This window comes from Ovis aries, chromosome 3, assembly GCF_016772045.2.
Source record: "Ovis aries strain OAR_USU_Benz2616 breed Rambouillet chromosome 3, ARS-UI_Ramb_v3.0, whole genome shotgun sequence".
NCBI lineage: Eukaryota > Metazoa > Chordata > Mammalia > Artiodactyla > Bovidae > Ovis > Ovis aries.
In genome coordinates, this window is record NC_056056.1 from 225,442,099 (window position 1) to 225,467,041 (window position 24,943).

General features: G+C 51.0%; 1 protein-coding gene across 1 annotated transcript in view; it reads left to right on the forward strand.

Moving 5' to 3' along the window:
* Window positions 1-23,340, forward strand: part of MOV10L1 (Mov10 like RNA helicase 1) — a 66,084-nt gene extending 42,744 nt beyond the window's left edge. Inside the window, exons 14-26 of the mRNA XM_015095074.4 lie at window positions 4,519-4,577; window positions 5,009-5,106; window positions 13,396-13,504; window positions 13,764-13,936; window positions 14,418-14,564; window positions 15,030-15,151; window positions 15,296-15,395; window positions 15,501-15,665; window positions 16,784-16,957; window positions 17,590-17,739; window positions 18,346-18,453; window positions 18,908-19,045; window positions 19,132-23,340. Coding sequence (XP_014950560.2) covers window positions 4,519-4,577; window positions 5,009-5,106; window positions 13,396-13,504; window positions 13,764-13,936; window positions 14,418-14,564; window positions 15,030-15,151; window positions 15,296-15,395; window positions 15,501-15,665; window positions 16,784-16,957; window positions 17,590-17,739; window positions 18,346-18,453; window positions 18,908-19,045; window positions 19,132-19,227 — 1,639 coding nt within the window. The 3' untranslated portion in view covers window positions 19,228-23,340. The remainder of the gene's footprint in view (window positions 1-4,518; window positions 4,578-5,008; window positions 5,107-13,395; window positions 13,505-13,763; window positions 13,937-14,417; window positions 14,565-15,029; window positions 15,152-15,295; window positions 15,396-15,500; window positions 15,666-16,783; window positions 16,958-17,589; window positions 17,740-18,345; window positions 18,454-18,907; window positions 19,046-19,131) is intronic.
* The last annotated feature ends 1,603 nt before the right edge of the window (window positions 23,341-24,943 follow it).

Genomic DNA, 24,943 nt, shown 5'->3' on the forward strand with positions numbered 1-24,943 from the left:
TTCAGAGGAGTTTGTAAGTTGAAACACTCTTGTCATGCCCAGGAATTTTTATTAACTGGAGCTGCAAGGTAACTCCTTCTCCGAGAGAAATGGTGATGGGGGAGAGCCCCCCGTCAAGTCAGAGGAGTAGGCGAGAGCATAAGTGAAGTAGGCAGTCTGGTTTCAGGGGCAGATGCTCGGGAACGGGGTTTCCTGAGGCTCGATCCCGCCTTTGTGTATGCCGAAGCCTCCTTCCTCACGCACGACCTTTGCCATGGGCGGAGTTCCTCACAGACCAGTTACAAATAGGAAAAGGAGTACGTCAAAGCTGAATCTTGTCACCCTGCTTATTTAACTTATATGCTGAGTACATCATGAGAAACACTGGACTGGATGAAGCACAATCTGGAATCAAGATTGCCAGGAGAAATATCAATAATCTCAGATACGCAGATCACGCTACCCTTAAGGCAGAAAGCAAAGAGGAACTGAAGAGCCTCTTGATGAAAGTAAAAGAGGAGAGTGAAAAAGTTGGCTTCAATCTCACATTCAGAAAACGATGATCATGGCATCCGGTCCCATCACTTCATGCCAGATTGATGGGGAAACAGTGGAAACAGTAACAGATTTTAGGACAGGGAAGCCTGGCATGCTGCAGTCCATGGGTTTTCAAGGAGTTGGACATAACTTAGCAACTGAACAACAGCAACAAATTAAGTTACTCAAAATCAGATCATTCCACACTTGAGAAAGTCTGTATTTCCTACTTGTTTTGAAAAATGAGAATGGACGACACAGTGGTGCAGCAGGTGAGACAGAACCAGGAGGCCAGGCCTCCTGGTGCACAGATGGGCCCCCTGCGCTCCTTTGCAAGCATTTTTCCTCCTTAAAAAAGTAGGTTTACTGAGAGACAGTGGTCATAAAATGCTTTTCCTGTTTGAAGTGTACAGTTTCACGATTTTGACGTTTGCACACCCGTTGGGTCCATCTCGCAGTGAAGACCCCGGTGGGTCTGGCTCCACAGGTGTTTCCTGGTGCCCTGTCGTGCCTTGTCTGTGCCCCAGTGCCCAGTCTCCAGAGGCTCGTTTTCATTTCATAGAGTTTACGTTAATTGGAAACATACAGGACCTACTCTCTTTTTGCCTGGCATCTTTCACTCAGCTGATTATCTGGAGATTCAGCCTTACTTTTGCATGAATTCATCCCTTTTTATGAGTAATATTCCCTTATAAGATCACACCCTAGCTCACTAATCCAGGCGCCTGTGGTTGGACGCTGGCTTGTTTGCTGATCGTGGCCGTCACAGACGGAGCTGCTGTGAGCGTCATGCCTGAGGGTCTGTGTGGACAGGCATTTTCCCCTCTCTTGGGTAAGCGCCTGGCAGTGCCACAGCTGTGTACAGCGGCGGGTGTACACTGGGCATCCAGAGACACTGCCAGGCGCTCCTCCAGTGGCTGCACTGCCTGTGTGCCCACCAGCATGTGTGAGGCTCCACTTGCCCCAGAAGCTCGCAGCCCCGGGATGGTTGGTCTTGCCGCTGCTCGTGGTGGTGTGAGCTGTGCAGCTCCTGTGGTCTCAGCGGTCCTTGCTCTGGTGGCCCACACTTGCTGGCGTCACTGGGTCTTGGTGAGAGCGCCTGCTCCTGTCTGTGGGTCCTAGCCTCCATCATTTGCTTTCTTTCTGTTCATCTGGAGAATTGTTCACACATTCTTGGTGCAAGCCCTTCATGAGGTGTGTTTTTGGAAGTGTTTGCTCAGACTGCGGCTTGTGTTCTCATTGTTTTTAGCAGTGCCTTTTGAATAGCAGAAATTCTAAATTTTGATGATGTTCAGTGTACCAGTTTTTCTTATGAGGCAATACTTTCGGTGACACGTTTAAGAAGTCTGCCAAACTCAGGGTCATAAGGGTTTTCTCCTGTTTTCTTCTATAATAGAAATTTTACAGCTTGAAGTTTTGTTTCTATGATCTATTTCATTTTTACGGATGATGCAAGGTATAGGTTGACCAGTGGCAGAGGGCGTCCAGCTATCCCAGCACCGTTTGTTGGAAAGACAGACTGTCCCTTGTCCAGTGAGTGGCCTTTTCACCTCCTTGAAGCCCGTTGGCCTGTGCCTGTGGCCCTGCTCCTGAGCTCTCTGTTCTGCTCCACGGATGCACGCGTCTGTCTCGCAGCCACACCACAGAGTCTCTTCCTGATGCCCTCGTGGCGGGTCACAGAGTCGAGGGGACAGCCCCCAGTGAGGCCTTCTGGTGCAGAAGGGCGCTGTCCTACATGTTGGCATTCCCTGGGGATTTTAGATTCAGCCTGTCCGTTTCTGCAGAGAGCCTGTTGAGACTCAGGTCAGGATGGCGTGATGGGCCCTTTCGGCCCACTTCAGGGGCAGCAGGCATCTCGCTTCACTTGGAGCAGGGTTGGTCTACAGGACTGAGTTAGTCTCCAGGGCCCAGCAGACTGGCTGAGTCGTACACTTCGTCAGGTCCCCTCCCATTCCCGCTTGTCGCGTGCCCTTTCGGCCTCAGCCCCTTGCTCACACCCGCTGCTTCCTGCCTGTTGAAGCCTTCTGTTTGAGCAGCTCCCCATGCTCCTTTGTGTCTGCGGTTTGGACTGCCTGACTGCCTGATTGTGATCAGTTTTTGCTCTAATAAACTCTTAAAATTGTTAACATGCCTCAGTGTATCTTTTAACTGTTTTGAATAAATTTCATAAGAGTGAATCTTTACCACCAGTTACTTCCCTTTAAAAAAGTATTTTTACTTATTTTTGGCTGTGCTGGGCCTTTGCTGCTGAGCTCAGGCTTTCTCTGGTTGGGGTGCGTGGGGGCCGCTCTCTGGTTGGGGTGCTGCAGACGCCTCACTGCGGTGGCTTCTCCGTAGAGCACAGGCTCTAGGCTCAAGGGCTCAGTAGCTGTGCATGGACCTAGTTGCCCCACGGCAGGTGGGATCTTCCTGGGCCAGGGATCAAACCAGTGTCCCCTGCATTGCAAGGCAGACTCTTAACCACGGATCCACTTGGGAAGCTGAAAGTTACTAGACTGGTGCAAACATGACTGCAGTTTCAGACTGTGAATTTTAAATCATTATGACTAGACTCAAACACATCTTTATTAGTCGACATAGGAACCGTTACAATCAATTCAATACATGTTTGCCAGCGAGAAATGAGTCTGTTTATTCCTGTAGTGCAAAAACCCATTCTTCGGGATTTGATGAACTCTTGGAAAGCATTTTCTGCTTCCTCTTGGTTGTGGAAGTGTTTTCCCTGCAAAAAGTTACCAGGATGCTTGAAGAAGACGTAGTTGGTTGGCAAGAGATCTGGTGAAAATGGCAGATGAGGCAAAACTTCACAGCCCGGTGCCTCCCACTTGCGCAGCATCGGTTGCATGACAGATGAGGGCTTGCCGTGGAGAACTGGGCCCTTGCTGTTGGCCAGTAGCAGCTGCAGGCATTGTAGTTGCTGGTGCATCTCACCCATTTGCTGAGCATACTTCTCAGACGTAGTGGTTTAGCCAGGATTTGGAAAGCTGTAGTGGATCAGACGGGCAGCAGATGACAGAACAGTCACCATGACCTTTCTTGGTGTGAGTTTGGCTTTGGGAATTGCTTTGGAGCTTCTTGGCCCAGCCACTGAGCTGGTCACTGCTGGTTGTCATATAAAATCTACCTTTTGTCACACATCACAGTCTGACCGGGAAATGATCTGTTGTTGCGTAGAATGATGATTTGGATTTTCAGTCAGCTCATAAGGCACCCACTTACCAAGTTTTTTCGCCTTTCCAATTTGCTTCGAGTGCTGAACAACCCTAGAATGGTCGCCATTGAGTTCTTTGGCAGCTTCTCGTATAGTTGTAAGAGGATCAGCCTCGATGATTGTTCTCGGTTGTTGTCAGCTTCTGGTGACCAGCCACGGTGCTCCCCGTCTTCAAGGCTCTCATCTCCTTTGTGAAACTTCCTGAACCACGCCTGCACTGTACATTCGTTAACATCCCCAGACCAAGTGAGCTGTTGATGCTGTGAGTTACCTCTGCTGCTTTATGACCCATTCTGAACTTGAATAAGAAAGTTGCTCAAGTGTGCTTTTTGTCAAACATTATTTCCATAATCTCAAATAAAGAAGTAGTAAGTCAGCAACAAAAAAGACATAAAGCGAGAAATGTTCATTAAAATGACGTATAACATATCTGCATTTATTTAAGAATGTGTTCCAGAATCAAATGGCAAAGTTCAACAGTGCAAAACCAAAATTACTTTTTCACCAACCTAACACTTTCCTACTGATGCAGCACTGTTACTATCTCTCTGACACTTCACAGGCTCTATTTTCTTTTTTTTCTCCTTGTTCACTTTATACATTAAAGCAGAGATAGTCCCAGAAGGGAACGCATCCCTGCTACCCTGACGCGTTGGAGGTTTTCCTGGTGAACTCTTGGCATGCTGGTGGCGGCCTCATGGCTGGCGGGCTGGTGTGCCGTCCAGCTGGGGCTCTGGGCGCCCGTCTACTGAGGCGCCCGGTGCTGACCCGTGTTGCTTTCTCTTCCGCAGGACCACCAGCAGACGATGCCACTTTGCACTTGAACAGGTCATCCACTTGGGGGTAAAAGGTATTACTTTGGGGGGATGATGGTGGTATATCTTCCTGGAGTATTTTAGAAGCTTCCTGTAGAATTTTGTGTAAGTCAGTTTCTTCAGCCGTACATTAGAAGTGAATGGAAATTCTGAGAGCCAGTGTTTTTTCTGTTGGGGAGGTTCAGTGTTTTCCGACAATTTCAAGTATGTAGAAATAGCACGCTTAAATTATTAACAATGAAATGGTTGTACTCTGCCTTCCCATCTTAATATAACTCGTTTGTGCACTACAAATGAACACGAGCATGGCATGGTTGCAAAGAACGTGCGGTCTGGCGTTACGCTGCGGCTGAGCAGCAGCCCCGGAGCAGGGGGCAGAGGGGCACACAGACGTGCATGTCTTCTCTACTCACCTTTCTCAGCTTCTCAGTAATATCTGCCTTCTCATGCTGTCTTGTTTTAAAAGTGTTGTTTCCAGAAGAAATCATCTTACAGCCTCCCCAGGTGACATGGAATTGGACCCATGCACAAGACACCAAAAGTGACGGACAGTCTACCTCCAAGGTACTGCTTAGATATGTGTAAATAGGTAACAGTTTCCTCTCAGTTTACTGGTGCATCAGAGGAGTATAGTGAGTGTAGTTCACAAATAACCCCACATCGCGATGAAAGTACAGCTAGTCACTGTGTAGAGTCTGTGTGCCTTTACATGCAGGGTAACGACAGCTGCAATATACTAAGTAGGGAAAAGGAAGATAAGGACATATTGTGTGAGCACGTAGTTTTATTTTTTTGTTGGTTCATTTGTTTTTATTTACTCTTTAATTTTTTAATTGAAAGCTAATTGCTGTACAGAATTTTGTGGTTTGCTGTCGTTCATAAACAAGAATCAACCGTAGGCACACCCATGTCCCCTCCCTCCCATCTCCCTCCCCCACCCACCCTCCTGCCTGTCGCAGGGCCCTGTTTGAGTTCCCTCAGTCATACAGCGAATTCCTGTTGGCCATCGATCTTACGTATGGTATTGTGAATTTCCATGTTACTCTCTCCGTACATCTCCCCTTCTCCCTCAACTCTTCCCACCGTGTCCATAGGTTCATAGCTCTTTCTCTGAAAGAAAAATTAAGGAATCAATCCCATTCACCATTGCAACAAAAAGAATTAATATCTAGGAATAAACTTAGCTAAGGTGAAAAAAGACCTGTATACAGAAAACTATAAGATACTGATGAAGGAAATCAGTTCAGTTCAGTCGCTCAGTCGTGTCCAACTCTTTGCAACCCTGTGGACTGCAGCACGCCAGGCCTCCCTGTCCACCACCAACTCCCAGAGCTCACTCAAACGTGTGTCTATCGAGTCGGTGATGCCATCCAACCATCTCATCCTTTGTCATCCCCTTCTCCTCCCACCTCCAATCTTTCCCAGCATTAGGATCTTTTCAAATGAGTCAGCTCTTTGCATCAGGTGGCCAAAGTATTGGAGTTTCAGCTTCAGCATCACTCCTTCCAATGACTATCCAGGACTGATCTCCTTTACGATGGACTGGTTTGATCTCTTTGCAGTCCAAGGGACTCTCAAGAGTCTTCTCCAACACCACAGTTCAAAAGCATCAATTCTTTGACACTCAGCTGTACTTATAGTCCAACTCTCACATCCATACATGGCCACTGGAAAAACCATCACTTTCACTAGATGGGCCTTTGTTGGCAAAGTAATGTCTCTGCTTTTTAATATGCTGTCTAGGATGGTCATAACTTTCCTTCTAAGGAGTAAGTGTCTTTTAATTTCTTGGTTGCAGTTACCATCTGCAGTGATTTTGGAGCCCAGAAAAATAAAATCTGTCACTGTTTCCACTGTTTCCCCATCTATTTGCCATGAAGTGATGGGACCGGATGCCATGATCTTAGTTTTCTGAATGCTGAGCTTAAACCCAGCTTTTTCACTCTCCTCTTTCACTTTCATCAAGAGGCCCTTTAGTTCTTCTTCACTTTCTGCCATAAGGGTGGTGTCATCTGCACATCTGAGGCTATTGATATTTCTCCCAGTAATCTTGATTCCAGCTTGTGCTTCCTTCAGCCCAGCGTTTCTCATGATGTACTCTGCATAGAAGTTAAACAAGCAGGGTAACAATATAAAGCCTTGGCCTACTCCTTTTCCTATTTGGAACCAGTCTGTTGTTCCATGTCCAGTTCTAACTGTTGCTTCCTGACCTGCATACAGATTTCTCAGGAGGTAGGTCAGGTGGTCTGGTATTCCCACCTCTTTAAGAATTTTCCACAGTTTGTTGTAATCTGAACAGTCAAAGGCTTTGGCATAGTCAATAGAGCAGAAATAGATGTTTTTCTGGAACTCTCTTGCTTTTCCATGATCCAGTGGATGTTGGCAATTTGATCTCTGGTTCCTCTGCCTTTTCTAAATCCAGCGTGAGCATCTGAAAGTTCAAGGTTCATGTACTGTTGAAGCCCAGATTGGAGAATTGTGAGCATTACTTTACTAGCGTGTGAGATGAGTGCAATTGTGTGGTAGTTTGAGCATTCTTTGGCATTGCCTTTCTTTGGGATTGGAATGAAAATTGACCTTTTCCAGTCCTGTGGCCACTGCTGGGTTTTCCAAATTTGCTTGCATATTGAGTGCAGCACTTTCGCAGCATCATCTTTTACGATTTGAAACAGCTCAACTGGAATTCCATCACCTCCACTAGCTTTGTTCGTAGTGATGCTTTCTAAGGCCCATTGACATCACATTCCAGGATGTCTGGCTCTAGGTGAGTGATCACAGCATTGTGATTATCTGGGTCGTGAAGATCTTTTTTTTGTACAGTTCTGTGTATTCTTGCCACCTCTTCTTAATATCTTCTGCTTCTGTTAGGTCCCTACCATTTCTGTCCTTTATTGAGCCCATCTTTGCATGAAATGTTCCCTTGGTATCTCTAAATTTTCTTGAAGAGATCTCTCATCTTTCCCATTCTATTGTTTTCCTGTATTTCTGTGCAGTGATCACTGAGGAAGGCTTTTGTATCTCTCCTTGCTATTCTTTGGAACTCTACATTCAAATGGGTATATCTTTCCTTTTCTCTTTTGCCTTTAGCTTCTCTTCTTTTCACAGCTATTTGTAAGACCTCTTCAGACAACCACTTTGCCTTTCTGCATTTTTCCCCTTGGGGATGGTCTTGATCCCTGCGTCCTATACACCGTCATGAACCTCTCTCTGTCGTTCTTCAGGCACTCTGTGTGTCAGCTCTAATCCCTTGAATCTGTTTGTCACTTCCAGTGTATAATTGTAAGGGATTTGATTTAGGTCATACCTGAATGTCCTAGTGGTTTTCCCTACTTTCCTCAATTTAAGTTTGAATTTGGCAATAAGGAGTTTGTGATCTGAGCCACAGTCAACTCCTGGTCTTATTTATGTTGACTATGTAGAGCTATAACCTAACACCATACATAAAGATAAACTCAAAATGGGTTAAAGACCTAAACATAAGACCAGAAACTATTAAACTCTTCGTGGAGAACATAGGCAGGACATTTGATGACATAAATCGAAGCAAGATCTTCTATGACCCACCTCCTAGAGTAATGGAAATATAAACAAAAATAAACAAGTGGGACCTAATTAAACTTAAAAGCTTTTGCACAGCAAAGGAAACCACAAACAAGGTGAAAAGACAACCCTCAGAATCGGAGAAAATAATAGCAAAGGAAACAAGTGATAAATAATAAATTTCCAAAATACACAAGCAGCTCATACAACTCAATACCAGAAAAGCAAACAACCGAATCAAAAGGTGGGAAAGGGATTCGAAGAGACATTTCTCCAAAGAAGACATACAGATGGCTAACACGCACGTGAAAAGATGCTCAGCATCGCTCATTATTAGAGAAAGGCAAATCAGAACCACGGTGAGGTAGCACCTCACACCACTCAGAGTAGGCGTCATCAGAGTCGACAGACAATTAATGCTGGAGAGGGTGTGGAGAAAGGGGGACAATCTTGCATCGCTGATGCGAATGTAAAATGATGAAAGACGGTATGGAGACTTCTTAAAAAACTCCTTATAAAACCACCATGGAAGTGAAAGTTAAGTCGCTCAGTCGTGTCCAACTCTTTGCGACCCCGTGGACTGTAGCCCACCAGGCTTCTCCATGGGAGTCTCCAGGCAAGAATACTGGAGTGGGTTGCCATTTCCTTCTCCAGGGGATCTTCCCGACCCAGGGATCGAACCCACATCTCCCGCATTGTAGACAGACGCTTTAACCTCTGAGCCACCATATGACCCAGCAGTCCCACTCCTAGGTATATATCCTGAGGAAATAAAAACTGAAAAAGACACATGAATCCCAATGTTCATTCCAGCACTACCTACGATAGCTGCAACATGGAAGCAACTTAGATGTCCGTCGACAGATGAATGGATAAAGAAGCTGTGGCACATATATACATGGAATACTACTCAGCCATAAAGAGGAACGCATTTGAATCTGTTCTGATGAGGTGGATGAAACTAGGGCCTATTATACAGAGTGAAGTAGTAAGTCAGAGAAAGATAAATATCATATACTGACACATATATATGGGATCTGAAGAGATGACACTGATGAATTTATTTTCTGGGCAGCAGTGGAGAAAGAGAGAGAACAGACCTATGGACACGGTGGGAGGGGAGGAGGGAGAAGGGGAGATGTACGGAGAGACTAACGTGGAAATTCACAATACCATAGTGAGATAGACAGGCAATGGGAATTCGCTGCATGACTCAGGGGACTGAATCAGGGGCTCTGCCACAGGCGGGAGGGTGGGGTGGGCCAGGAGACGGGAGGAGGGGACAGGGCTGTGCCTCTGGCTGATTCTCGTTCATGTGTGACAGAGAAGCAGAAACTTTGACTTCTTCTCCCATCTGGATCTTTTCATTTCTCCTTCTTCTCCAGTTGTCTTAGGTAGGACTTCCAGGACTGTTCTGAATAACTGTGGTAAGAGTGGACACCCTTGTCTGGGTCCTGATCTTACAGGGAGTGCTTTTAGGTTTTCACCATTGAGAAGAATGTTTGCTGTGGGCTTTTCATATATGGCCTTTACCCTGTTGAAGTAGGTTCCTTCTGTGCCCATTTTTTGGAGCATTTTTATCATAAATGGATGCTGAATTTTGTCAAAGGCTTTTTCTGTATCTATTGAGATGATCATCTGGTTTTTATCTTTCAATTTGTTGATATGGTATATCACATTGATTGATGTGCATATATTGAAGAATCCTTGCATCCCTGGAATAAACCCAACTTGATCGTGGGATATGAGCTTTTTAATGTGTTCTGTTTAAAAATTCTGTTTGCTAGAATTTGTTGAGAATTTTTGCATCTATGTTCATCAATGATACTGGCCTGTAATTCTCTTTTTTTGTCTTGTCTTTACCTGGTTTTAGTATCAGGGTAATTGTGGCCTCATAGAATGAGTTTGGAAGTATTCCTTCCTCTGCAATTTTTTGGAAGAATTTCAGAAAAATAGGCATTAGCTCTTCTCTAAATGTTTGATAGAATTGTCCTGTGAAGCCATTGGCCCTGGGGTTTTGTTTTTTGGGAGACTTTTGATCACTGTTTCGATTTCAGTGTTTGTAACTGGGTTGTTCATGATTTCTGTTTCTTCCTGGTTCAGTCTTGGGAGGTCGATCTTCTCTCAGTACCTGTCCATTTCCTCTAGGTTGTCCATTTTACTAGCATATGGTTGCTCATAATATTCTCTTATGATCCTTTGTATTTCTGTTGCCTGTTATGACCTCTTCTTTTTCATTTCTAATTTTGTTGATTTCATTTTTCTCCCTTTTTTTCTTGATGAGTCTGGCTAGTGGTTTGTCAATTTTGTTGATCTTCTCAAAGAACCGGTTTTTAGTTTTATTAATCCTTGCTCTGTAGTTTTATTTTTAAGTTACATGGTTTTTGTGTACACTCAGGCACGTTTTTATCGTTACACACGCATAGAAGACTTCCGAAAGCACTGCACACCAGGAACATCATTCCTTCGTGATCTTTGTGCAGGTTACAAGGGTATCTTTTGATGTACAATCAGTAGGTCCATAAATACCTGGTATTATGTGCCGGGTATTGTTCTAGGCTCTACATTTTATTTTCAAGACTAAAATAGAAGTGGTTTTATTTATCATTGTATTTCCATTAATAAGAAAAACCCTTCATGCCACAGGTTACAGCTTGTAACTTATAATTCTGTGCTGTTGGAATTTGCTTTTTTGAGCATGCTTTGACTTGATAGTAAATACAAATTTTTAAGTTATATCTGACATATATAAACCTTTTTACTACCTTGTTGCCCCTCTCCAAAAGTGGAGAACTTATAGCTTTAGAATGCCTACACAACCACAGAAAATTCTCTAAAGGTTTCCATTAAAATCACCTGCTATGTGACTGATAGTTGAACTCAGTTTTGCTCCAGAAAATAGAAGGAGGTCTTCACTGAACAAAGGTGCAATGTCATCTGCAAAGCTGTGTTCTCACCTCATTTCCTGGCCCGTCCCACTGCCCGATTCTCAGGAAGTATTGCTGCTGTGGTGGATCACAGTCCTGATGAGCTGAATCTTAGCACTTTAAATACAGAGCATTGTCCTGTTACAGATTAGCCAGCTTGCAGACAAAGCACCCAGCCAAGGTAGAATTGCAGGGAGTGGATTCACCTTCCCGGCTAAACGACTGAAAATCAGACAGAATATGTGAAGCAGCAGGTTCAGACCTTGAGCAGTGATTCCTGAGAGGAGAAACGAGAAGCAGCCACTGTAGTCACCCCAGCCCCCGCCACCAGCCTTCAGAGCCCCAGGCCAGGGAGCCCAGAGCCAGAGCCCGTGTGTGCCTCATGGAGAAGGCAGCGTTTTCACTAAATGGCCAGTGGTGTGTTTTGATCGACTTCAAATGGAGATGGAATTGGGAAAGATACTGCTTCTGTGAAAATACCCGCTTTTCGCCATTAGTGGTACACTCATTCAGCTCTGATCTTCATATTCCAGTAAGTTATTTTGTTCTCACTGTTAAACAAAAAAAAGAACACAAAAAGCCTTGCACAGGACTTTCCTGGTGGTCCAGTGGTTAAGACTCTACGCTCCCAATGAAGGGGGCCTGGGCTCAACCCCTAGTCAGGGACGAAGACTCCGCGTGCTGCAGCTAGGAGCTCCACGCCACGACCAGGGCCCAGCGCAGCCGAGCAAGTAAACCAAAGAAAGACACTCAGGACAGTGAGAAGACGAGCGGCGGGCTGCCAGTCACTCCACGACCAGGGCCCAGCGCAGCCGGACGAGTAAACTACAGAAAAAACACGCAGTGAGAAGGCGAGCGTGAACTGCGAGTCACGCCACGACCAGGGCCCAGCGCAGCCGCGCAAGTAAACCAAGGAGACACTCAGTGAGAAGGCGAGCGGCGGGCTGCGGGTCACGGCATCTGGTACAGCAGTTGTGTCGAGACTGCATGTTGAAGAGTTTCCAGATTCAATAGTGAAAAAGTTTTAATGAGCCAATACCTGAGCAGACGGTGTACAGATGAACCACGTACAGGTGACAAGACCGTGAGAAGATGCTCAGTGTTAGTTGCTAGGGAAACACACAGCCACAGTGAGACCCCACCACACGCCTGTTAACGTGGCTACACTCCGGGGCAAGGGAGCCTCACTGCACTCGCTGGTGGGAACACAGACCGGCCTGGACACAGGGCATGAGTGCCTGAGCAGGAGATGGCCCGCAGCGCGCAGTGCAGGCGTCTCCCCGGGGGCAGTGGGAGCGCGTACACAGCAGCCTCCCTGGCAGTGGCCCAGACCCAGAAACAGTCCCTGTCCATCCGCGGACGGCAGGCCAGCACTCAGCTTGTTCTCACCGTGAGTGTCTTCTCAGCAAGAAAGAGGGTAACGTCTGCGTACACACAGCCCAAAGGGGTCTCCAGACCTCCTGTTGCACCACGTGGAGATGTCAGAAAGCCTGCGTCTGTGCGCTTCTATGGATAGAACATTCTGGAATGTGCGCATCAGTCTGCAACAGCAGGAGGGTGTATGGGGGTGCTTGGGGATTGAGAGGCAGACTTGCTTTTTGTGGTGATGGGTTCACGGGTGTGTGTGTGTCCAGACCTGTCCAGCTACATGCTTTGGAGGCCCACTCCTTACTGTGTGGTTAGTTTTCTGTAAAACTGAGATGATGTTGGGAGGGTGGATTGCTGTGATCTCTTGGACTAAAATTTGGTAAAAGATAAAAACTTTTCAGTGTGAAAACCTGTATAGAAATTTTACTTTGGAAATTAACACTGTGAAAGTAGTCAGGTGATTGCACAATCGTATATGTGCAGAGCTGTTTATTACCACGTTGATTATAATGAGAAATTTGAAAAATAGTTCCGTTGGTCCAGGTCAGATTCAGTTTATGTTTCCAGTTTATGTGCAAAACCAGTTCCTCAGCACGATCCTGACCCAGTAAACGAGGGAGCAGCCCCAGGGCCGCCTCGTACCCAAGGGGCAGGTGAGGGTCTGCCTGGGGCCAAGTCCTTGCCGAGCTCACAGGGCCTCTTCACACACACAGAGGACCTGGGGTCCCGGGGAGCAAGGGCCATGCCTGCGGTCAGCCCTTGCGGGTTCTCCTCGCAGATGAGCAGGCTGTACAAGGAGAGTGTACATCCTGGACTCAAGGAGAATATAGTCCTTTTAGCAGTTTTTATTAGATATTCTGCATTCTCATTACATCTGAAAGGGATGACCTGTGATCTCTGCAGAGAGCCGTTAAGTCAATAAAACAAGCATTTGATGATGGCTTACATTCACACTTTAAGCCTACGTGAACACAAAGCTTTCTTTTTAAGCAATTTTTTTGGTGTGATTTTTTTCTAGAATGGAAAAGCTGTGAAGGACCAAACTAAGCATGCCCCAGAAGAGCACCAGGCAGGTGTCCAGGACACACCAGCGCCGCGGGCCTTCACCACAGAGATCAGCAAGCTGGGTGAGTCTGGGACCAGGCTGGCTCCTGCAGGCCTAGAGGGGAGACGTCTGGGGCTGCCGGGGGACACACGCTCTGGCCTTGATGGTGGCTGTTCTTGTCCACCTGTTAACCACAACCTCTGACACCTTGGTGTCAAGGTGAAGTGGGGAGGGGTGAGTGGCCTGGGCTTTTGCAGTCAGCCAGCTGTCCTGGTGAGTGATGCTGAGTGGGTCTTGAAGGGCCCTGCCTGTGACCCACTGACTGTCCCTCCCTGACTCAGTCAGCGGATCGCCGAAGGCGAGAGAAAAGGAGTTTTTCAACCCCATGCTCAACGAGAACCAGAAGCTGGCGGTGAGGAGGATCCTGAGCGGAGACTGCCGCCCGATCCCCTACGTGCTCTTCGGGCCTCCGGGGACGGGGAAGACGGTGACCATCATAGAGGCCATCCTGCAGGTAACGGCCAGGCAGTGTCGTGGGAGATGTAGCCTTGTGCTCCTGGCGTCAGAACGTGTTGGTGCAGACCTTGGGATCAGAGCATGGGAAACGGCTTAGAAAATCTCATTTGCTTTATCTGTAGCAGTTTGCTGTGTGGCTGTAGGGCTTCTGAGAGCTGGTGTCCTCAGTTCAGAAAGGAGTGGCTTCATTTCAGAACAGTCAACTGCAGGCGTTTCCGGTGCCTCCGTCTAGACTGAAACTCAGTCTGTGGGAAGAGAGTCTGTGCTCAGGGTCCTGTGTCGCCGGGTCCCGGCTTGACCCACAGGCACCCAGAGCTGGTGCAAGGTTTCCCAGGGTCCCGCCCGGGCAGTGCAGGGCCTGGGAGACATGATGGCTGGGCCGGGCTCTGGCCACGAGGGGTGACCTATGAGCTCTCGTCGGGGGGCTTGGTGCTGGCTGCTGACCATTCCCTCTTTACCTTCCATGTGTCCTGGGGAAGGTCTTCCATGCTCTGCCGGACAGCCGGGTCCTGGTGTGCGCACCTTCCAACAGCGCGGCCGACCTTGTGTGCTTGCGGCTGCACGAGAGCCGGGCGCTGCGCCCGGGCACCATGGTCCGCGTGAATGCCACCTGCAGGCTCGAGGAGGTGAGCGCCCTCCCTGGCCCCGTGTGCCCTGCCAGAGGGCACGGAAGGGCGGCTGCCGTGCTGGTGTCCCGTGGCGGCCGGGCAGCCCCAGCTCTGTGAGGCAACGACGTTCCTGCTTGCCTCCCCCAGACGTGTACTTGCTTTTTGGTTCTGTTCTGTTGGTTTGCTATAAAGGTTTCCAGTTTGGTTAGCAAAAGAGATTAGAAAGCACGTGCAGTTGTTTTGGGGAAGGATCTACAGGATTCTCTTGTTATATTCACAGTTCTAGCATCTGTAAGACGTGGATTATGTTGATAAAAAAAACGTAAGATGTTTTGATTTAAAAGAACAATCTTACACCATTACATAGTCCAGCTGAAAAGGGGCAGCAGGACAGGCTTCTTGTTGAGAATTCCGTTCTGCTTTGTGATTACGTCCAGTTTAAAGAATCACTCAGTAACCTTAAGGGTGGCCTGTGCCCCGCAGACCATCGCAGAGGCCATCAGGCCATACTGCAGAGACGGGGAGGACGTCTGGAAGGCCTCTCGCTTCAGGGTGGCCATCACCACGTGCAGCAGCGCGGGGCTCTTCTATCAGATAGGCTTGAGGTGGGGCGCAGGCTGGGGCTCCTGGGCGGAGGCGGGGCGGTGTGCGGCGCGGGGGAGAGTTGGAGGGGCCCAGGCCACGAGGCGAGGCTGGCCTTGCAGGCAGGACACTCGAGCAGGAGTGACCCTGGGACGCGTCTCCTGCAGAGTGGGACACTTCACGCACGTGTTTGTGGATGAAGCGGGCCAGGCGAGCGAGCCCGAGTGCCTCATCCCCCTGGGGCTGGTCTCGGACGTCAGCGGCCAGGTGAGGCCTCAGGCCCTGCCCCTCCACACACCAGGGGCCCGGGCAGCTGTGTCTGCCTTCCTTGCCTGTGAGGCGCGCGCTGAGAGTTGCCCGTTTCTGCTGTAGATCGTCCTGGCTGGAGACCCCATGCAGCTGGGACCAGTCATCAAGTCCAGACTTGCCATGGCGTATGGGCTGAACGTCTCCATGCTGGAGAGACTAATGTCCCGACCAGCGTACCTGCGTGACGAGGATGCTTTCGGGGCCTGCGGCGCCTACAACCCCTTGTTGGTGAGCTCAGACCCACATGCGCTTCAGTCAGGCTGGACCTGAGGGGCCAACGGGGAGTTCAGCTCTTTGTGTCCCTGAGTCACAGCTGGGGTCAGAGGCCACCACCTAGGTGCCCCTGAGGTGCCTTCAAACCCACTGTCCTAGGAACTCAGGAACTGCTTCCTGGCCCCCTTGAGGGGCTTCCTGAGGGGTCAGCCCTTCCCAGCAGCTCCAGCCCGTCAGTAGGACCACTGCAGACCATGATGCTATGGGATATGGGAAGGAGCTTTGTAAGTTTACCTGGAGGAGAAGGCAGCGTGTCTGCGGTCTCCTGAGGTGCCAGGTGGAGTGCAGGTTCCTGGTTCTTGGCTGCTCAGCATCAAGGCACAGACCTTGGCATCTGCATTTCAGGAGCCTCAGCACCTGGACTCCCCCGTGCACAGGCAAGAGGAGGTTCCCCTCTGGACTTGGAACAGAAAACCAGGGGCAGGGATCATGGGCGATGGTCAGGGCAAGGCCTGGGCTCTGTTCCCCATTCCAGGCCCTTTCTGCCAGAGGGCAGGGCAGGCAGGTGGGCCCAGGGTAGCTGAGGTGGCAGGCAGGGGTCCAGGCCAGCGCAGCGGGCCCAGCCTGGCTGAAGGGGAAGTCGTGCTGCTGAGTCGGGTTTGGGGTTTTGACAAGTGTCTCAGAGGCTGGACCCGTCAGGATGACTGAGTAGAAGTGTGTCAGCAGGAGAGTCCTGGGCCTTTGGCCTTCCCACCCCAGGAAAAGGAAAGGCTGGAGTGAACTTCCTGGACAGTTGAGGCAGGAAACACAGTTGTCCTTGCCTCATGTCCTGGTGCTCCATCCCCAGCGGCTCTCAACAAGGTCCTGGCCGGCCTCAGAGACCCAGCACCCACCGCAGCAGATCCGAGACCAGGCTCCCATGGCCTGGATCAGGGTGCACCTTGGAGGCAGCCTGCAGCCCCCACAGGGGCCCTGTCTGCTGGTGGAGGTGTCCTGAGCGCCTCTGAGGCAGGAGAAGCCGACAGGGCGGTGGGTGCGTGTGCAGGGGGCGGGGGTGCAGGGCCCTCCTCCCCGGCAGCAGCTGCAGGGCGCCTGCAGGCTCTGGCCCAGGCCCTGCCCCACCTCCCCCCCAGGTGACGAAGCTCGTGAAGAACTACAGGTCACACTCGGCCCTGCTGGCCCTGCCGTCCAGACTGTTCTACCACCGAGAGCTGGAGGTGTGTGCGGACCCCACTGTGGTGACCTCCCTGCTGGGCTGGGAGAAGCTGCCCAGGAAGGGCTTCCCCCTCGTCTTCCACGGAGTGCGGGTGAGCTTCGGGCCGGCTCAGCAGGAGGGTGTACGCGTGTCTGTGCGTGGGTCTTGTTGAATCCAGCTGTTACCAGGTGTTTCCTGAGGGCCTGTGGTGGGCCGGCTCCCTCTTGCTGCTGCTGCTGGTGGCGGCGGTGTTCAGTCACTAAATTCTGTCTGACTCTTTGTGACCCCATGGACTGCAGCGCTCCTGGTGAGTGGGGAATAAAACCAGTGAGGGGGCATTAAAGGGGGGCATCCTGAAGGAAGAAGCAAGGGTCACAATAAGCTTATTCATGACAAAATCTGTGTGGAAGGAATTTGCCAACATGCAGAAGATTGTGTAGAAGGAAATGGAAACTAAAGCCCACCAGGTGCCCTGCCACGGAGATGTGCACGTGGAGCTCTGTGGTGTGAAAAGCACAGGCCTGAACGTTACCTTACTTTTTAATAAATACTCTTTTTTGCTAAGCTTTTCTTTTGTAGGCTGTGCTGGGTCTTCGTTGCTCTGAATGAGCTTTTTCTAGCTGCGGCGATTGCAGGCTGCTCTCTGCTTGTGGCGCACAGGCTTCTGATCGTTAGGACTTCCCTTGTCAAGAAAATGACATTTTCTGATGGACCAGCTATTCTCTTATCTTCCTGGTGACTCAGGGCAACGAAGCTCGAGAGGGACGAAGCCCGTCATGGTTCAACCCTGCCGAGGCCGTGCAGGTCATGCGCTACTGCTGCCTGCTGGCCAGGAGCGTCTCAAGCCAGGTGTCCGCTGGCGACATTGGCGTCATCACGCCCTACCGGAAGCAGGTGTGGGCTGCTCCAGGTCCTCTGCGCAGTCGTGTCCGCGGGGTCCCGCCCTCTCTGCCACTCCCCTCCCTTATCTGGACAGCTGCTGCTCCTGTGCCCCAGACGCAGTGGGCACACACCTTGAGAAGGCCTGTCCTCTGGGCGCGCAGGAGTGGCCCCTAGTCCCTGCCCTCCAGCCTCCTCTCCTGACAGAGAGCCTAGCTTCTGTCCAGCACCGCCTGGTGATCTCCACCCCTCTGCCCCAGGCCCCCACCCAGTCCTGCCCCGCCCTCTTCTTCCTGGCTTCCCTGTGGTGGCCCTCAGGCCCCTGGGGGTGGGGTCCCCTGAGGGGCTCTGCCCCACCCTGGGAGGCGCCCTGGAGCCACCCCACTGTTGGCAGCACAAGGCGCCCTCGTGTCTGATGCGAAACCCCACTCCTGGCAGCACCCACCGGCGCACCCCCATCTGAGATCAGGGCGTGTGCTGTGAGCAACTGAGAGATGATGAAACGTGATTAGGAGTTGAAAGACCCTGATGCTCACTGGTTACCATTTGGCTCTTCCTGTTAGCATATAAAGAAATGGTCAGATTTGTGAAATTTTATCTTTGATCTTATCTCTTTCAAAGGTAGAGAAAATCAAAATTCTTTTGCGAAACGTTGATCTGATGGATATAAAAGTTGGATCCGTGGAGGAGTTTCAAGGGCAGGAATACCTGGTCATTATCATCTCCACTGTAGGTGCCCTGTCCCGGACCTGCACGGGCCCTCCCCTCGAGCACTTACCTGCAGGGCGTTCTTTAAGAAAACAAAGCGAGCACAGAATCCCAGGAAGAAGTGCCTAAATTTGGAGAGGGGAGCCCGGGATGGAGAGGAGGGGGAGGCGGGATCCGAAAGAGGGCCGCTGGGCTCCGAGGGGGCTGTGGTTCTTCTGAAAATCCCCATAGGGACCAGTGCACCACTGTTAACTGCAGGCAGATGAGGGAGTTCAGGCAGGAGAAGCAGCAGCATTTCTTGAAACCCACACATGAGGTCGCCCCTGGGGAGTACACAGTGCGGTGAGGCCTATCCCCCTCGCACTGCAAAATGAAGACACACTGACGTATAACATTTTTAAATGTTTTTATATATCGAATTCCTTTGCACGCCAAAAATTTTTAAATGCTGTTTTTATTCATCTCTGTTTTGTAGGTGCGGTCAAATGAAGATAGATTTGAAGATGATAGATATTTTTTGGGATTCTTGTCCAACTCAAAAAGATTTAATGTTGCAATCACCAGACCCAAAGCCTTGCTGATCGTTCTGGGAAACCCTCACGTCCTTGTCAGAGTGAGTCATGACCGGGGGCTCGGGGGGCGGGTCCTGGGGGCGCAGGACGGCTGTGAGAGCCAGCCCGCTCCATGATGTGCCCGCAGGACCCGTGCTTCGGGGCTTTGCTAGAGTACAGCATCACCAACGGCGTCTACACGGGGTGCAACCTGCCGCCTGAGCTGCAGCCACTGCAGAAGTGAGCGCCACGTCTCCTGGGCTGCAGCAGCCAGCCTCCATCTGGCCCTGGGGTGACATTTCCAGTCTGCGTTCCTTTCCCTCGCACAGCTTCATAAGAAACTTCAGTGTCCCTCGTAAAGCCACCTTGGGAAGCGGGGCGGCCGCCAGCCCCTCCGCAGTGGTCCCGTGGGCACCTGAGCCCCCACGGGGAGCCCCACCCACTGGCCCCTGCCTCTTTGCGTCTGCAGCCGTGGCTGGGTGTGAGGCTGCCCATCCCTGCCCAGCAGAGCTCTGTTGAGAAAGGGCAGCCAGAGGCCAGCTCCACCCCCGAGGGGCGCTGTCTGGGATGCAGGCTGCCTGGACTCCAGCCTTGGCTGCGGGTGTGGGGCCCCTGGTCTGACACCCACTCCCGCTGCGGGCAGCTCCACACCTGCCTGCCCCTGCCCCAGGCAGTCCTGCAGCTGTCACCAAAATAAACGCTCGAGTGGGATACCTGTGAGGCGTGTGCCTCAGATGTGTAGGTGTTGGGGGATGGCCAGGCTTTCACGTGTCCTCCAGGCCCTTGAGCCACTTCCCCGTCCCGTGCCGGCTCTGCCCGAAGGCAGGCTGGTCGGGCAGGGGGCGCAGGCATCCTGCCAGCCCACTTCCTGGTGCAGCTAGGCAGGGCCACGGAGACCTTCCCGTGAATTCTGCAAAGGTGGAGTGTGGAGTCTGTGGCAGGAGGGACGAGGCAGGGAATGTCCACACCGGAGTTCCCACAGCCGTCCCAGGACCCTGGTGCAGACACCCTGTGACAGCTGCTGCCACCCCCAGTCCCAGAAGGGCCCTGTCCCTTATTGACAGCTGTGAGCACAGGACGTGCCCTCATCCCAGCTCACAGGTGGGAAAGTTCAGGTCCTGGTGGTCCAGCCTGGCACCCACTGGGGCCCCAGTGGTGGGGCCCAATGCAGGAGACATGGGTTTGATCCCCGACCTGGGAAGACAGCACATGCTGTGAAGAGCTTAGCCCTGCGCCTCAGCTGTTGGGCCCCTGCTCTAGAGCCCACAAGCCCTAGCGCCCGCATTCCCCAAGAGGAGCCAGCGCAGTGCGAAGCCTGGGCGCCGCAGCTAGAGAGAAGTCCGCGCTCGGCGCTGAAGACCCGGGCTGCCAGAAGGTCGTTCAGAGCGCGGCTCCTCCCCAGCACGCTGTCGATGTTCCCTTTCCATGGCAACCTTTTCGGTGTCTCCAGCGGCATCAAAAAGCCATTGTGATTTGACGCTCGCCTTTGTCCACTTGACGAGGACCCCAGCCAGCTGTCCCTTCACAGCTGGAAGCCTCGTGTTATTGCTCCCTCCACAGAACCACACCCCAGTGCAGAAGGGGCTCAGGTGAAAATCGAGGCCATCACAGAGGGTCTGTTCCTCCCGGGCACACGGTGGGCTGGGGCCGGCCAAGCCCTCTTCCAACAAAGTGCCGCTGGGTTTGAGCGCAGCAGCTCACAGCTGCACTCCCTCCAAAGATGCCTGTGCCCCCACCCCTGGCAGTGGCTGCCTCTTGCCAGAGTGAGGGGAGCTGACCAGGGCAGAGCTCCCAGCCTACCTACCACCCAGGTTCAGGTTGAAGCGGCCCTCTGCTGCATTGTGCGCTGAGACGGGTGTGGTTACTGCAGCGAGACAGCCTGGCCTGTCCTGCCCGGCATTTGCTGCTGCTCCAGACAAGTGCGGTCAGCCCCCTGCATGTGGACAAGCCCTGTTCTGAGAGCTGTTCCATAAGCTGAACGGTGTTTGCCTGAGTACCCAGGTAACACAATTGACCATGTGGTGCTGGGCTGTAATAGCTTTATGATACTTTGCATACAAACAGTATGTAAAAAACAGGATGAGAGCCAGCATACAGGGACTGGCATCGCGTGAACAGGCAGGCAGAGTTACCGATGAGGAGGAAGACGAGGCGAGAGATGGCTGAGCTGAAGCAGTGCCAGCCCCCGGAGACAGGCCGCGGTGTCGCTCACATCTGCTGCCGATGGCACAGGCTCTGGTTCCATGCCGGGTCAAAGTCTATGCCTTGAAGAAACGACCCAGTGATGTCTGGGCCAGAGCTCTTCTTTTATCGACATAGGTGGCACAGTAGCCCTGCACATGTAATTCTGAACGGCTGCCACAAACAAGAACAGTGTCTCCTCCAACAGAGCATCTTCTGCCACTTCCTGTAGGCCGACGCTCTCCAGCTCGTCTGTCCCTCCTCCTGCCTCTCCCCCTCCTTTCTCTGGGCCTCGGTTCCCTCAGGTCTTCCTTAGTGAGGCCCCCATGCTGCGCAGCAAGGAGCTGAGTGAAGCCGTCCTCTTGCAGATCAGCCCTGGTGTCTCTCTGAGGGTCACTGAGCTGCTGAAGGTCTCTTTGGACTCCTCATCCACCTTCTCAAACCCACAAACATTGTGAACTAGAGGCAGAGGGTCTTTGAAAGCTCACTCGTGGTAATGGCCATCGACCTCACGCCAGGCACAGTGTGTTCATGGCCCTGTAGGTGTTGCAGTCCTTCCAAAACTCACAGGTCGCTCGTGCTGCATCAGTTGCCTTTACTTCCTGATGAAAAGTCTGACGGAAGTGATACTTCTTGAAAGTCAATAAAGGTCTCCCTGGTCCATAGGTTGGACGAGTGACATGCACTGCTTCGACGTTGGGAAGACAACTGTCCATGAGCCGGGGTGGCCTGGAGCATTGTCAGCAGTGAATGTTGAATGGGACGTCCTTCTCCATACAGTATGTCTCTGCCTCTGGGATAAAGTGGGAAAACCCGTCCTGGAAAACAGGCCGTAACCAGGCTTTGGGGTTACTTTTCCACACAACAGGAAGAGAGCCCTTGGCTATGTTTTTCGGGGCTCGTGGGCTCTCTGAGTGGTAAATTAAGAGAGGCTTCAGCTTCATGTTACCGGAAGCATTGCCACCAACCCGCAGAGTCAGCCTGTACTTTGCTGCTTTATAGCCTGCCATCAGCTTTTCCTCCTTACCGATGTAATTTCAGCCTGGCATCCTCTTCTGGTATAGTCCTGTCTCATCCAGTTTAAAAACCTGCTCTAGTAAATACACCCCTTCATCAATAATTTCTCAAAGCAGGTCAGGAAATTCCCAGCAGCTACCATATCCCACCCACTTTTACGTTGTGAAGGTTGACGCTGGCTCTAGCCTTGAACCCGTGAAATCAGCCATGGCTGGCATTAAAGGATAGACCCTCCGATTCTCCCCTGTGGGTCTTCAGGTCTTCACACAGGCTTTTAGCTCTCTCTCAAAACGTGAACCGTGAACTCCCTGATGTTCAAGCTGGTTATAGAAAAGGCAGAGGAACCAAAGATCAAATTGCCAACATCTGCTGGATCATGGAAAAGCAAGAGAGTTCCAGAAAAACATCTACTTCTGCTTTATTGACTATGCCAAAGCCTTTGTATGGATCACAATAAACTGTGGACAATTCTGAAAGAGATGGGAATACAGACCACCTGACCTGCCTCTTGAGAAATCTGTATGCAGGTCAGGAAGCAACAGTTAGAACTGGCCATGGAACAACAGACTGGTTCCAAATAGGAAAAGGAGGACGTCAAGGCTGTATATTGTCACCCTGCTTATTTAACTTATATGCAGAGTAGAAACGCTGGACTGGAAGAAACACAAGCTGGAATCAAGATTGCCAGGAGAAATATCAATAACCTCAGCTAGGCAGATGACACCACCCTTATGGCAGAAAGTGAAGAGGAACTAAAAAGCCTCTTGATGAAAGTGAAAGAGGAGAGTGAAAAAGTTGGCTTAAAGCTCAACATTCAGAAAACGAAGATTGTGGCATCTGGTCCCATCACTTCATGGGAAATAGATGGGGAAACAGTAGAAACAGTGTCAGACTTTTTTGGGGGGGCTCCAAAATCAATCCAGATGGTGATTGCAGCCATGAAATTAAAAGACGCTTACTCCTTGGGAGGAAAGTTATGACCAACCTAGACAGCATATTAAAAAGCAGAGACATTACTTTGCTGACTAAGGTCCGTCTGCTCAAGGCTATGGTTTTTCCAGTGGTCATGTATGGATGTGAGAGTTGGACTGTGAAGAAGGCTGAGCGCCGAAGAATGGATGCTTTTGAACTGTGGTGTTGGAGAAGACTCTTGAGAGTCCCTTGGACTGCAAGGAGATCCAACCAGTCCATTCTGAAGGAGATCAGCCCTGGGATTTCTTTGGAAGGAATGATGCTGAAGCTGAGACTCCAGTACTTTGGCCACCTGATGCGAAGAGTTGACTCATTGGAAAAGACTCTGATGCTGGGAGGGATTGGGGGCAGGAGGAGAAGGGGACGGCAGAGGATGAGATGGCTGGATGTCATCACGGACTCGACGGATGTGAGTCTGAGTGAACTCCGGGAGATGGTGATGGACAGGGAGGCCTGGCGTGCTGCGATTGATGGGGTCGCAAAGAGTTGGACACGACTGAGCGACTGAACTGAAGCTGAGTGGGGCTAGACGCAGATGCTGGTCCTGCGGCCACATGCTGAGAAGCTTCTCCGTCTCCTCAGTCGCTTTCCCACACCTCTGCAACATTACGCTCAACACCGTGTGCACAGCAGATCTCCACACACTCCATGAGCTTGTCCTTGCTCTTCAGAATTGTGCCGATGGCGGAATGGTGCACGTTAGGAGAGCGAGCCGTGTCGACCATCTTTTCACCTTGCTCCACTGAGTTACTTCCACTTTTGTTTCCGTCATTGTTTCTTGGCACTTGTTAGCAGTACTAGCTACCTCGCCACTGTTTTTCCACTTGCTTCCGGATATCCTGGCCTTGAAATAGGTGCTGCACCGCTGTACTCTATACAGTGCTGCAAAGTGAAGTGCACAAAAGCACAGCCGCTTGCAGAGGATGCGTGCAGTGACAGTGCACGCCAGACACATGAACCAACGGGACCGGACGTGTGAGCGTGAGCACACGGCTCTGCACGTTCACCGCCTGAAGGCTCGTGTATAGGGCACTCACTGTATCTGCCGTGCATCAAGGGCCTCATTTGTCCTTATCTGTGAGACTATGAATCCGAACCTGGGAGCCAGAACTTCCTCTGTGTTCTCAGGATTATTAGCTACGTACTCAATACGCAGACACTGCAGATTTTCATAACATGGAAGTAAAACTGACTTGGAAACACGCTATTAACAAGCCACCTGTCTTCCTGGGAGAACACTGCTTGGGGCCAGAACAAGACAGCACAGAGTCACGCTTTTCCCTATTTTTCATCTTCGTTGATGCAAGAACTGATAAAACATCACCTAAATAGAGATGAGAACGTCTCGCTGTAGCAACATCCGTCAGTTCCTCAAAGGCTTTCATGTGTCAGAAGCCACATGTTAATGTATTGGAGAGAGAAGTGACCAGCCCCTCCAGTATTCTTGCCTGAGAAATCCCGTGGATAGAGGAGCCTGGCGGGCCACTGCCCATGGCGTCACAAAGAGTCGGACAAGACTGAGCGCACACACAGCAAGCACAGCCAGCCCTGTGCTGCGCTGGGTCATTCCGCTGTGTCGGCTCTTCAGACCCCATGGGTCGTCAGCACCGTGTGTGTGGATGTCTCAGTGGGAAAGGGCAGTCTGCCCCCTGCAACACCGTCCCGCCCCAGAGGCTGGGTTTGGGGAGGGCGGCCCCCCAATCTGGGCCGGATGGGCCTGGGGAGGGCGCAGCCCCTGTTATCCACCTCTGTCCAAGCAGGGGCGGACGGGGAGCTCAGAGCCCGGGTCT